The following is a 14,618-nucleotide window of genomic DNA, read 5'->3' as shown; positions in this document are numbered from 1 at the left end:
AGCTCGTGTTTGAGATATTCTGCATACTCCAGCCTTGACTGCCAGCCTGTCAAACCTGATTGCCTCTCTCCACCCCCCAAAAAACCCTTACTTGTTCACAGTCTAGTTTTACATCATTTTTTTACAATGTTACAGCATATCCTTCAAGGTTGTACTTGGATTTGATGTCAACACTGAGAAGAAAATAAGCCTTCTTAAAATGAACTAGCTCTCTGAGCTAATTCAATATATTATGTTTACATAATTTCAAAGTTTACTAAATTTCAATGTACTGGGATTTGTGGCTCCTGTTCTGGCTAGGATGGTTTAGCCCTAGCATGACATATTCCCACTAATGTACAGATCATTGTATTAAAATCCCACACCACTCTGCAAGATAACTCATCACAAAACTACTGGGAATCATGCAGGCAGGAGGTGAGCATCTCCTAACGTGACAGATTTTCATTGCAAACATTGACATCCGAGCCACACTGTACTGAAGATTTCAAGATACCCTGAAGAATTCTTTCTGCATAAATACAACCACAGAAATAAAATAACCCTAATTACAGAAAAATTTAATTTCTCTTCAGCTTCATTGCACAAGACATATTTCCTTATCCAGTGGCCAGAGCTGAAATCTAGAAATGCTGGAATGAAAGTTTAGAAATCCCCCTAGGACAGCAATTCTCTAAGTCAGAAGGGCCAGCACAGTATAATATTGTGTACTGTGGCCCATTTCAGCCACTACCTTAATACATCCATGATGAGAATATAAATATTGTTTCAGAAAGAAACAATAGGTGGGTAGCTGCACCTGGTTCTCTGTTCTTCTAAATACAGAAAGAACAGGGAAACAAGATCCACCATTTAATAATGTTGGTGTGTTTACTCAGCGCAGGCAGTGAGGCATTTTCCCAAAGGAAGTTTAATCTGATATATTTTCTGTTTGGAACAATACTAATTATTTTTCAGCAACTCTTGTTGACTGGATATAAATATGTTTTTCAGCTCAGTTTGACATAAAGAGAAATAGAAGGGTTGGAAGAGAAGCTTTCAAGACAAGCCCAGTAAAAAACAGACTGTAAAGAAAAGGAGTTTATTGTCTGTATTGTTCAGCTTTTGGCAGATTTATCATAAGCCCACTGCAAACTTTATACCTACAATCAACAACCAAAACGGATTAAGGGAAATTGCAAACCCCTATTAAATGGAATGAAGGAAAACTATGCTGTATTTCATCACTCCTATAAAACCTTTTTTTTTTCCTCCACATTTTTTAAAGGAAAAATTCTACTTAGATCAATTAGCATGTCTAAAATTCTCTCCAAATAGGACAAATTATTTCACACCAATGATTCTTAAGCAATTTGAGAAAACGTTCTTTTGGAAGGGAAATATTTATCTTTCTTTTACCTTTTTAACCATTTTTTCCTTTATTACCTTATCAGACTCTCTGGCACCAGTGTTTTCAAAGAGAAACAACTCTTGGTTTTGCAAAATGTTTCACACCACGAAGTCTGTTGCTAATTTTGTCAGTAGGAATAGCAGCAACACAACATCTCCAGTCTCCAGCCAAGGACAGGCCAGTTGTGGAACTTAACAGTGGCCCTACATAATGAAAAGATGGTTTTCTCCCTTAAGGTTTTCAGTCAATGTCACGTGTAACTTCCTGAATGTTTCTTTGAGTACTTTGATTGTGTGGTGAGGGAGGAGCAAAGGCATTCCTCAGAAAGAAACCAGCAATGCCCAAGTCCCCAGGACACATTCCACCCGCACTGCCCATGTGCCAGAAGCTGTGCAGAGAGAAAGGTGACACGCATGGTTTCAAAGTGTGCATCTCCTTTTATCAGTCAGTCACAGAGCCACGGAGACGCCAGCGTTATGGCCACTTCAAGGATGCACATTTAGCCACAAGACAGCAAGGGATTACAGTGCCTCCAGGAAAGTAGCTGGGAGCAAGATGTCAAATCCATTCAAAACACCAGAGGGTCAATGACTAGACAGATCTCTGCAGAAAAGGATCAGATAATTTTCACGATCATAATGATCACATCGTTACAGATTAATAAATGAACTTAAATCACTGGATGCTGTCTGTAGCAAAAACCAAACCAGAATGTCACACTGAGGTACTAACCCAAGAATGTAGCTGACAAGACAACCTTAGAATAATCCTCTTCTTGTGATGTCCACTCAGAAAGTCTCTAGATGGAATACTGACTGTGGGTTCAGCAGCACCTCTCAAGAAGGACTGGAGCAAACAAAGGGTGTGAGCAGGAATTTAGCAACCATGAAAAGACATGAATAAAGACTGGCCTAAAGAACAGAAGAGAGAAAAGGGCTGCTGCAGAAAGATACAAAGAAGGCTGCTTTCCAGAGGAAATAAATTTGTTGTCTGTGCGTTGACTAGATGTGACAAGAAGAAATAGCCTTAAACTGCTAAAAAAGAAGATAGAGCTAAGAAAAATGTAAATAATAATTAAACACTAACTAAATAAGCAGCGGCAGTCAAGAAATCCTCATGAAGCCTTTTTCAAGGCTTTAAGAAATGAAAATACAAACATATCTTCTTGACCCAGGGATAACAACATCTTGAGTTTCTTCTGGCCTTAAGATAGCACAGTCCAGCCTACTCCTCATCTCTGCCTGCACTGTTCTCAGGAGATAGGAAGAAGCAAGGAGCAGACTTGAATAGGCTGTAAAAATCACATAAAACAACAGTAATACTCTGCCCACATCTATGGGGCTCTCAGGACAGAAGGCAGCACTGAGAAGGCAAGGCACCAAGAGAACTGTTCTGGAGGAGAAAGCCAAGCCTTCAAGTGATAAACTTGTCACCACTTAACTAAATAACAGAAGCCAGTTTAAATCCATCATCATCATAATGAAGTGCCAAGCTGTGTTTGGTATCTTCTAACAAAATAATTCTGTGGAAAAATTTACAGTGCCAGGGAGAAGGTAGGAGTGTTCTTCATCACTAGAAAGAATGTAAAATAATACAAGACAAGAGTGAAGAGCACAAAGAATGCTTTTATTAACTGCTGTTCAAAGCTGCACATCTCTGCTCTGATGGCATGCTGCAACCTACAGAGAAGGCAAAATGCATAACGACTCTTTTGCAGAAGGATAACACATAGCAAAGAAACACAGGAAGCTCTGCAGATGTGACTGTTGCTGTAGCACTTATTGCAGGTTGATTTCCACTCAGTCAAGGTTATTTCTACCATTTTTAAAGGCAAATTATGTTCAAATAATTTAAACCATTTGTTTGCTTACTTGCTTGTACCAAATTTTCAAAAGAGATGCTTTAAGCCATCTTTTCTGAGGCTATTTTTAACTCAGGTTTTTTTCCCTTCTATGACCTTGAACAAGCTGACCAGCAGCCAATAATCAATACACCAGACAAAACACTATAAACTCCAGAAGGTAACAAAAATCTTTCCCAAAATGGACATTTCTATTGCCACTAAACTATAAAATATTTCTATATATACTCAGCTCTAACAGAAAAGATCAAGATTGAATAGGAAAAGAAAATCCAAATATTTTCCCATGCAGTAAGGAAAATAATGGTCCCCTGAACATGAGCTAAAATAAAATGAAATAAATCTTAATCAGGAAGGCTGCTGCTAAACAGTCAGGGGACACAGGGTCAGGTTCAAACAATTTCAAGAGCAAAAGCAGGAATCATCTATTTTGTTGTACAGCTTCCATTCACTCAGTAAGGGCATCATTAAATGTAAAAGGAATATTGATGTTACCCTGAATGCAGGATGAAAAATTTGAATATGGCATTTAAACTATACTCTTTTTTTTTCAAGAATGATCTGTTGAGTCATTTAAATGGGAAGAAAAATATCCCCAGCAGCAGCACTTAAATGCAGTAAGCCACGTCAATGCTCTGGATCCTTCTGTAACAACTGAGAAGCACTCAGGTCATTCCTGTGATGCATGCCACAACAGTCCACAGTTCCAAAAAGATGTGTGTAACTGACTGATCTGATCATTCTTGTCTTTAGCTATATACAGGAAGTATAGGAAGGAAGACAGAGAGATGTGCAGAGTTTCTATATTTATTCATATTAGGAAATACGAATTCATCAGTTGCTCAACACTCTGAGTTCCTGGTTTTGACTGGGGTAGAGTTAATTTTCTTCACAGTGGCGGGTATAAGGCCATGTTTTAGATTTGTGATGAAAATGCAGTTGATAACACAGAGAATTTTTTTTACTGCTGAGCAGAGTTTACAAAGAGCCAAGGCCTTTTCTGCTTTTCATACTGCCATGCTCGTGAGGGGCTGGGGCGCGTGGGAAACTGGGAGGAAACACAGCTGGGACAAATGATCCCAAGTGACCAAAAGGATATTCCAGACCATGTGACATCATGCTCAGTATATAAAGTGGGAGGAAGAAGGAGGTAGGAGGGAATATTTGGGGTGATGGTGTTTGTCTTCCCAAGTAGCTGTTACACCTGATGAAGCCCTGCTCTCCTGAGGATGGCTGAACACCTGCCTGCCCATGGGAAGTGATAAATTAATTCCTTGTTTTGCTTTGCTTGTGTGTGCAGCTTCTGCTTTCCCTATTAAATTGTCTTTATCTGAACCCATGAGCTTTCTACTTTTTATTATTCTGATTCTCTCCCCAGTCCCACTGGTGGGGCAGTGACTGAGCAGGTGTGTGGGGCTTGGCTGCTGGCTGGGGTTAAACCAGGACAGTTCCTCATTTTGAAACTTGAAAGAAGATACCAGACATAAAGTCAGAGAGCAGAGACAGCAAGATTCCCTTCTACAGGCACAAGGAATACTGGCCTGAATTGGAACAGGTATGTAAACCTGTACAAGCACATAGCTTTTTCACCTACACGTAGGCTTACTGATAAACTTTATCTAGTTGAGATATGAAAGAGGCTTTCATTTATTTTGGCTTGAAAACTTCTTATATTCAACACCATGTCTAAATAAAAAGAACCAGCTTAAAAGAGTGATATGTAACAAGGATATGTAAAAGGAAATAAAAATCTCAGAGAATAGCAAAAATCACAAACACAGACACACACACACACATCATGCACTTCCAAGGAGTGATGGAAGGGAGCGTGAAACTTTGCAAAGATTTCAAGCAAACCCAGAGGGATAATTAGCACGTTCATCAGTCCATAAAGACAGCTACCTACAGTTTGTGCTCATCAAACAAGTCAGAGCTTGCCATCATGTCTTCCAAAAGGATGGTTTTAACTTTTCCATTTCACAGTGATCAATGAATGCACCAGTTCATACTTTATTCCTCTGATGAAGATGAGCACTAGTCTAATTTGCAAATCATAACCTAGACCATTAGTAAATCAAAACTGAGGAAAGACAAGTGAAACAGATAAACCTCTTATAGTTTTGTTTAGCTGTAACTACTTAAATGAAATATTTACTATCATGCCTGCAGAATAATAAGGAAGCTTTCTTCTCTGTTCAGTAGTCAATGGACTGTTAAAATGAGAATGATGTGGCTTCATCTGAGTGCTCCACTACCTCACTACTGCAGCAGAGAGAGACTGCTCATGGACTCTAGGAGAGATGAGATCTCCTGTCAGTCACTAAAATGCCTTCAAAGAAAGCACCACCAAATTTCTCTGATATTATGAGTACAAGGGAATTTTGGGCAAGCAATATTCCAGCCCCCTTCTTTCTTTCCCTTCAGCTGCAAACCATAGGCATTCTGTGGGGTAAAATTCACTGTGGAGATACTATGGAAAAATAACGTTTTTCTGTAAAATTTTAAACCCACAATTTAAATTTATGTAGAAAAACCTGCAGATAGACAGTTCAGAAGGATGCTGGATACAATATATTTTGACATTCCACAGGCCCTCTGCACCAGTTAAACTGAACACCCTTCCTGGCCTTCAACTATTCTCAGCCACCACCAGTGCAGCCAGGCTTCCAACTTCCTTGCTATGGGTTTCAGCTGAAGAACTTTTCTCCTTTTGTCAATGTCTATTCAAAATTGCTCTTTAGCTTCATTTGCCTACAGACTACTGCTGTGTCCTCTTTGTTTCTTTCATAAAGAGGATTATAAACACACAATTAAAGCACCAGCAATATTATAAGAATTTGAAAATATAGGCTCCATTAAGTCTTATGTACAAACATTTTCATTAACACAAACAGTTTTCAGCACTATGCTGCTCATTTTCACTTAATTGCTGGCTAATGGGGTCTCTTGGTGTGTCACTGTGTGTGTTCTGAGATTTCTTTCTAAGAGAAAGATAATATAATATTCTGAATTATCTTAGATAAGCTCTCAGGACTGACAGTAAAAGACACCTCATGGCGGTGTCTGACTTCTTGCAATAGAGTGATTTGAACAAGTGCCATGAAAATTCCCATTTTCTCCCATTATTTACCACCAATTTTATGGCCAATTTCAATGCCCTATTACAGCTCTCTAGTACTTTACCACAGCAGAGAAATTGTTCTTAGAAAGATGAAGGCAGAGGCAAAGAGGAAATATTCCGCTTGTAAAGGTCAATAAGTGGGCAGAATAAGAGAATTCATGGAAGACTTATTGCAAGGATTAAATACTTACTATCCAGTCAGATAAAGTATTCAAATATCTTACTACGGCTGAATTTTAACAACCTTGCTCAAGCTTGCTTAATCACAAGCTTTTCCTAATGTACAAATATAAAGCATTGTTGTATCTGAAAGAAGGGCTGATACAAATACCAGTATTTTTAATATTGCAGTTGTTTAAATTATACTCTTCTAATTGCATTGTTCTCAGCTTGAATCCCATGCTTCAGAAGAAACTTTGGGGAGAACTGAACAAAAAGTAATTTGCAAGTTCAGTTTTGGAGAAGTTCAATAACCCTGTATATTTGCAGCTGGTAATGCACAAGATGGCAACAGCTTTAGAGACCTGCTAGTGAACATTTAAACAGTTATGCTCCATGAAATGCCACTATCTGTACACTTGTTTTGATAAATCTAGGTAATGGATACCCAGAGGGTCAGAACAATTTCTGACCCTCTGGATGGTTAAAGACTCTCAGCAGTACACTCTAATATGCCATCATTATTTTAATCTCTTACAATGACTTTAGCAAAAAGAAAAAGGGATTTTTTTTTTCAGAGAACAGTCTCCCTTTTGTTATCATATTTTGTTTTTAGTCAAGAAACCATAATTTTTATGCTGTAAAGGCAGGAACAATAATCTCTCACTTCTGACACAACCTATTTGGAATTCAGAATGACAAGGAAGGCAATTAACTGACATTTTTCTACACAATAATATAAGTTAGGGCTCTAAGGCTTTGTCTACACTAGGGAAATTTAGACAAGTTTCTCAGTGTTGCTGACACTGGCTTGGCCAAGGCACTGTTAGGAATGTGGAAGGTCTAATGCAGACAAATTCATCAGCCTCAAAAATTGCTATCAGCAATTAAGGACTTCTTGGGGAAAAAATGGGAATACCATTCACAGGTATGAATACTTCTACACAAATAACCCAAGAACCCATGAGTAAGACTCATTCCCTCTTTGAAAAAAACTTTGAATGTGCCCATTGTTTAACCAAAAATCGTCCAAAGTAATGCCACCCTCCTTCCTTAATTCTTTTACTTTGTTAAAGACTCCATTTCTTAAAAAGATATTTTAACTTTGAATAATCTACTCCTGAAATACTTCTTAAAATTAAGAATCATTGGCATGTTCCTTTTGAATAAAACAAAGAAGCTTGAGTTATTTTCTGAGAATGTATTTTTTTCATAAGCATTTCTGTAGAATAAACCCTAAAAGACACCTTATAATATGACTTCCTCGCAACATGGATGGGATTCTTTGGTGCTTATCACCACACCACTCAATATTTAAAAGCCACTCCTCCACCTGAACAGTGCTTTTAAATGAAACTTTTTCTATTTAAAAGCTAAATCATTAAAACACTGCTGGAAGGAATATGGTTACAAATGAGGATATTGGCAGAAATCCAATGTTATTGGGAAGGTAGGGTATTCACACTAGTTGGCTGCCAGTGGTGATTAATTAAAAGACGTTGGATACCTGAAGCCTGAGTGGTTCATTCAATATGATTCCCATTGCTTTTGCTGACAAGATATTTATGCAACCAAAAGAAGAAAAGGCAAATCATGATAGCAAAGCTCAAAGACACAAATATAAAAATGTTCATGTTTTATTTACAGTCCCAGCTTTTAGTCTGGTGGTTTACATATCAGGAGAGGTGATTTCTGTCTCCGCAGTACAGTTTATCAAGAAATCTGCATAAATTAGTTAGTAGAACTGCAGAGATCTGAGGCTGGAACCCCTGTGACTATGGAGCAAAGTAGTGGAGAGAAGTAATGGAAGAGCAAATGAATGTGGAGAATGTGAAAGATGACAATGGAAAAGACAGAGAATGATGAAAATGCTAAATGGTGAAAGAAAAAAAACAAACAACCTATCCTTGTTTATGTATTGTTACAGATTTGGTTTGCAGCAGATGCTTCAATTTCCTTGCAAACAGTGTAGAATTTGCCAATTATGAAAGACATCTTCCCACAAGCATGAAGTATTTCAAATTATTTGCAATTTTTAGATTTGTTTGAATTAGTTTGAATACTAAATTACACATGGGAACACCCTCAGCAAAGTCCACTTCCTATGATATGCACATGGAGAGACACACATCCTGCTGACACCTTCTTCCAGATACTGGATAAGCATAATTTAGTTGTGTACTAAATAACTAAAAATAGTAATTTCCAATTAATTATTATTAATTAATAAACAACACAAAATTAGATTTTGAGATCTTTCTACCTAACTAGCAAACTCAGTATTAATAAAACACCATCTTTAGTGAAGCAAGCCTGTAAAGTCATCAGATGACAGTTAAATCAAACTAGAATTGAGAAAAACAACCCCAAAACATCCACCTTACAGACTGCATGCTAAGAAAAAGGTAATAGGTGCCAGAGGAACAGAGTCCTGAATTTCCTCTCTAAAATAATCTGTGATGCTCTATAAAACCACTGTGTAGTTCTACCTTATAATATAAACTGATAATATGAACCACATATTTGTGTATGTTTACATCTTCTAAGTATCAGGACATCCCATCTGCCCCACCTTCCCAGCTATATGCAAAAATAATGCACATCAGCAGTGTCATAGTGGATTTTTGGCTCTTGGGTCAGAGAATCTGTGTTTCAGGCAATCAGGCTGTGAACACACGTACAACTGAGCTACACAAAGATTCAAAATCCAAGTAACAAGAACCAAAGATCATATTTGTGGGAATTCATACTGCTTTATATACCAGCCCCTAAACAAAGTCTCTGTATTTTCAGCTGTTTAACTAACTTAAGACAAAATTCCAAACAACTCAAAACAGGACTCTGCAGTCTATGAAGTGAGCAACTGAAAATGGTTCATTAGTTAGAACCAAACCCAGACTATGTGAAACAGACATCTTTTGCTTATTTTGTTATGTCCTGCTATGCCAATTATGTATTTATTTAAGTAATAAGACCTTAGCTTCTTTCTGAAAATCTTTGGAGGTGACCTGAATAGGCACTAAATATGTATGGTCTTTAAACATCAGGTAAAGAGGTTATAACATGGTCTTGTACCTAACATGGTCTTGAGTTCAAAGACATAAGTTGGATACAGCACACTGGTAAGGAGTTCACAGCTGCATATTCACGTCTCTTGTGTGGATAATCGTTTTTCTAGAACAAGAATACAATTGCTACACTACTTTGACAATTTTACCTTGATTCAAATTTTCTCTCATGGAGGCAAAATAGAAAATGCTTAAATTTGAGTTAGCATAATATATTTTGGATTAAACTTTTACAGATTAACTTGTTTTCCCACAAAGATGAGTTCATATTGTAGATATGGTTTTCTAAGCATTCAGTGCTTATTAATCAGCTTTTCTAAAGACAAGTCCTTCCTCAAAGTAGTCTCAATATGAAATAGGTTAAAATAGATACACTATTATATCAAGAAAAGAAAGAAACTCCTCTAAGGCTGTGCTGGAAGAAAATGAATTATTTACCTTAATTTTGTTCCTTAAAAACTTTATATTTTTAACTACACCATGACTAGTTTGATATCTGTTATGTGATATTAATTCAGTAAAAACCAGACTGTCCTTCTCTTTAAAGAATACCAGCCACAGAGGCCTAACTGTCCTTTGGTTTGCATGAGGATTTCAGAGAGGAAGATCTTGATAAAACCTGTCAGCACATGTGCACTGAAGTCCCAGAGGGCTTCTTCCCAAGCCTCGTCTCTGACAGGGAGAAAGGATGACACAAGGGTTCGCCCACTCTTGAGTTTTGCTTGTCCTTCTTAGCATCCTGTGTATATGTCTTGGGACCATCCCAAACTGACAGGACTTGAAGACTGAGGCCAAGAGCCTACTCTCCCTGCCCTGCAACTAGTAGAGGGCACTTGAGAGAAAAATGCAGAGCATTTTTCTCCTCTTTTAGTTAAGGCTCTGGGTGGACTCAGGTAAACTGTACTCAATTCCTGGGTTTGCAATGGATTTTCTTGACAAACCCAGGCAAGTACCTGTGCTTTGCTAACAAACCTCCTGCCTCAAACAGAAGTGTTTTGAGAAAGTATGTAAGTTCTGAGAGGTGCTAGGACACTGCTTCCATGGGCACACAGTGTGGGAAGCAGGACAGAGCTCAGGATGATGCTTGGGAGTAGAGCTGAACATCACACTGATGAGCTGCACTTTCTATCTTCCTGCACATCATCTTTTACACCCTGTGCAGTCACTTCACGTGTTTAGTATTTCTACTGCTAGTATTGCATGTCTATTTGCACAAAATTTGTCCCTGGCCTTATATGAGATAAAACTATTGCAGTTTTTTTGATTCAGCAGAGACATCTACATGTTTTCCAGTACTATTATGCCATGAAGGGTGATGAACTGACATACTAAAGCAAGTAGAAATGGAGAAATAAATACAGAAGAAGAAAACAAGGGGACAAGATGACTCAGCCAGACCTGCAGATTTCTGAATATTCTGTAATCTTCAAAGTCTCTGTGAGAGAACAGAGCTCTCTGGCTATCATTTCGTTTTTTAACTTGAACATAATACTTGGCAGGAAACATTCAACAAATTGAAGCTATGTGTACCATGTTGAAACGTATCACACAGATGTTATTATGCAGATGCAGGAAGAAAAATACACCTTCATGACAAGGAAACTCAAAACTTTAGGTAGTACACAGAAAAGCACACTAAACAATGATGGGTAAGTACTTGTCTAATGAAGGTGCTTCTAGTGGTAGAATGAGGCTACCATTCCTAATTAGCAAATATTATCCAGCTTTAATTAATCAACCTTAAGGGAAATGATTATATAAAATAATGGCATAGAAAAGCTAATGCAAGTAACACCCACCGACTGTACAAAAGATGTTTAGGTGATCATATGCTGCTGACAATTCATCAGCTATAACAAGGTAGAGCAAAAGTACTGACCTCCCGAGGACAGATGATTCTCTTGGGACGTGGTGCCTCTTGTTGCAATTGATACACTGTCAAACACAAAAATGTACAGATCATTAGAAGATGGTAACGTACACAAACTTTTATTCAGATGAGTCTTTTTAGCCAGGGGCTGCAGAGAAAAGTGCAAATGTAAAGACGATGACAGCAAAATGAAGTATTTCAGTGTGTCTAAATCATGTATATGAAAATCGGTTGTTGACCAGCAAACTAACTGAAGTGATCGATGCTTTAACTGTTAGAAGTATTATCCTTTTGTACTGGTTTTTACATTTCTATACCAGGGAAGACTAGCAAGATAGACTTACTAGGTGTGTCTCAGGATAAAATCCCACTTTTGCATATACCATGCTGTAACAACCCAAGAATAGATTGCTTACCAGTAACACCAGCAGTTTTTTGAATAGGCCAAGAAAAAAGTTCAATATCTTCAAATGGGCTCATCACAATCTCATAATTTATTTCAAGATATGCTGGCAATTACTGAAGAACAAGCAAACATTCCTTTCAGAGCAATTATGCCCTATTCAAATGGCCCTGGATCAATTTTGCAAATCTTCTGAGGACTGCAGGAGAGAGACCTGAGGCTAGGGGTACTTGCTGCCTGGCCCCCAGACTCTTCACTGCATGTATTTAATGAGATCCTCTCCCTCCCTTCCACTCCAGAGTCGTGAGAAGAAGCTGACATGCAATGACAGTAATCAATTCCAGCACAGACAGACTGTCTCTCCGTAACTCCAGTAAAAATCCCAGAGGTTTGGATTGCCTCCCTTGAGAAAGGCCTTCTGTATGCTGACCTTCTTGTATTTGGAAAGATCATGTCGTGTCCGTGAATTGTTTTAAAAGACTGAGTTTCCAGGACACGTTCATTCACAATGCTAGTGAAGCTCAGAATTATGCCCTGAAAGGCGGTAGATTATGGGAGGAATAGAAATGTCTCTAGGTTTGTAAAACACAGAAGCCCTATTGCAGAAAGTGAATTGAGGGTGGTAGCCCTCAGTACCTTTTCTCAACCTTCTGCACCTTCTCTTTAAATGGGGCTAGGAGCAAGGAAATCTGTAAAGTGGGGAAATCCTCAGCTTGCACCCAAGTTTGTCACACAAACCCAGTGGGACGTGAAAGCTTTGGGGGCTCCTGCTTTCTGCTCACGTCAAAGTGGAAAAATCCATAACTTCTTTAACCAATCCAACCTTCATCCCTGGTTCCTTGGAGAGGCTCAGAAAGACAGCTCATAATTTCTTATATTCCCTACCAATTTTATTGCTGGATGTAATCCAGCTCTACATTTCTACTAAGGTTTTGGATTTACTCTACAACATTCAATACTGTCAGATCTCCTGCTACTTTTGCACAAGATTTATGATAATTTGATAATATTTTGATAACTCCATGATAAATATGGTCTTTCTTGCCTCTTGTAATTACGTGACTAAGATTCAAAGACTTCTACTCTTTTGTGATCAAACTACTTGTTTATCTGAATAAAGTGTCAAACAATGCATGAAAATTTTGTTCAAAAACTACAGATTGGTTTTCAAACCTCTAATTATTCTGGAGCCCAATATCATGATTTTAGAATTAACTTCTAAATGTCTGAAATGAGCATAACCACTGATTGAGCAAGTTAATGATGCTTAATACTAAACATATCCAAGAGGAAAATAACAATCTTTTCCTTCCCCTCATTTCCAGTGGAGAGAAGGAACTCTAAGGATTCAAAATATGGCAAGAATATGACTGCTTCTCATTTAAAGTAAATGATCTATTTCCCCAATTAATTAATTTGAATTTTAACTGAAAAATCATACTTCATAAAAATTCCATTTTTCAATAATCAAATCTTTTAAACATAGACTGACACAGCAAATTAAGCTAGTGGAGTTTCTAAGACAGCTTTGATAAGAGTGATGCAAAACAAGTATGTCTGAAGAACACACAGGAAGCCTATCTTGTGATATGCTACATTTTTGAGAAATAAAAAAGCGAAGAGCTCTCTAACATGACCAAGAGGGTCTCTGAGGCTGACAACACCAAAGAAGCAATGATGGCGAGAAGAGTCAGCATTTCACAAAACAAACAAAGGAATGATTAACAGGAAAGGGCAGATACAGACATGAAAGACCTGAAAGCAAACACAAAAAAACTCGATGTTTATAGGATGTAGTGGGATAAATCAGTGCAAGGATTCATGATGAGTGCAAGAAAGACAAATCATCTTAACAACTGTATTTTGAATAGAGTGGAAAAGGTTGCTGTCATTCTCAGAGAGAGGTGGGGAATTAATCTGTGCAATAATATGAACTGAGAAACATATCTGATTTAGAAATATAGCAGAAGAAAACATAGTAAGATTATAATTATACAAATAAGTAATTACAAATTATATGCTAATATAATGGATGAGAAATGGCCCAAGCATGATCAAGATTGAAAATGCCGCAAATGGGAAATGGTTTCCTTTGAAGGACAAAAAATTCAGATTTGGCCATATTAGCTTTAAATTGATAGTCATTAAACTGACAGAAAGACAAACCAGTGAAACAATTGGAGGGAGATAGAGAGCCATTAGATAGAGGGAGAGAAGAGAGATTGGGAGCAGAGACAGGACTGAAAACCACCAGTGGCACTGTGGTAAGGGACATCGAGCAGCTCAGTGGGAAACAAACAACAGAGAAGGGTCAGACAGACAGAAACACAGCTGCCAAGGATTCCCAGTAAGGACACACAGCAAGGCAAGGGTGGAAAAGGTAAAACAACAGTGGCAGTTCAGTTAAGTGGAAAACAAGGAAGGCAGTGTCTCCCAGACTAAGGCATTAAGGAGCAAAGCCAGTGTGACCCTACCAAAAGCTGTGTTTTCCTTTAGAAAGGTCTCTGCTGTTTCTGCTTCAAATGATTGCTATGAGAAAGCCTGCTAATGGGCTATGAATACAGTGCAGTATTATGGCTAAGGTGACTTGAGAAAAATGTGCCCTACAGCTAAGTTGCAATGAGCACAGACACCTCATTAAGTGACCTCATTTTCAGAAGTGCTGAACATCCTGCAGCTCTGCCTGATCTCATTATACACTTTTTCCAAAGTGCTGGGCACTCGCACTGAGGCTGACATTGCTGAG

The 14,618-nt window shown here is 38.0% G+C and overlaps 1 protein-coding gene across 1 annotated transcript in view; it reads right to left on the bottom strand.

The window, feature by feature from the left end:
• CHN2 (chimerin 2) overlaps positions 1–14,618 on the bottom strand; it is a 159,589-nt gene that overhangs the window by 73,850 nt on the left and 71,121 nt on the right. The window contains exon 3 of the mRNA XM_053979493.1: positions 11,479–11,534. Coding sequence (XP_053835468.1) covers positions 11,479–11,534 — 56 coding nt within the window. The remainder of the gene's footprint in view (positions 1–11,478; positions 11,535–14,618) is intronic.

The sequence above is a fragment of the Vidua macroura genome, chromosome 1, assembly GCF_024509145.1.
Source record: "Vidua macroura isolate BioBank_ID:100142 chromosome 1, ASM2450914v1, whole genome shotgun sequence".
NCBI lineage: Eukaryota > Metazoa > Chordata > Aves > Passeriformes > Viduidae > Vidua > Vidua macroura.
This window is presented reverse-complemented; position numbering and strand designations above follow the sequence as displayed.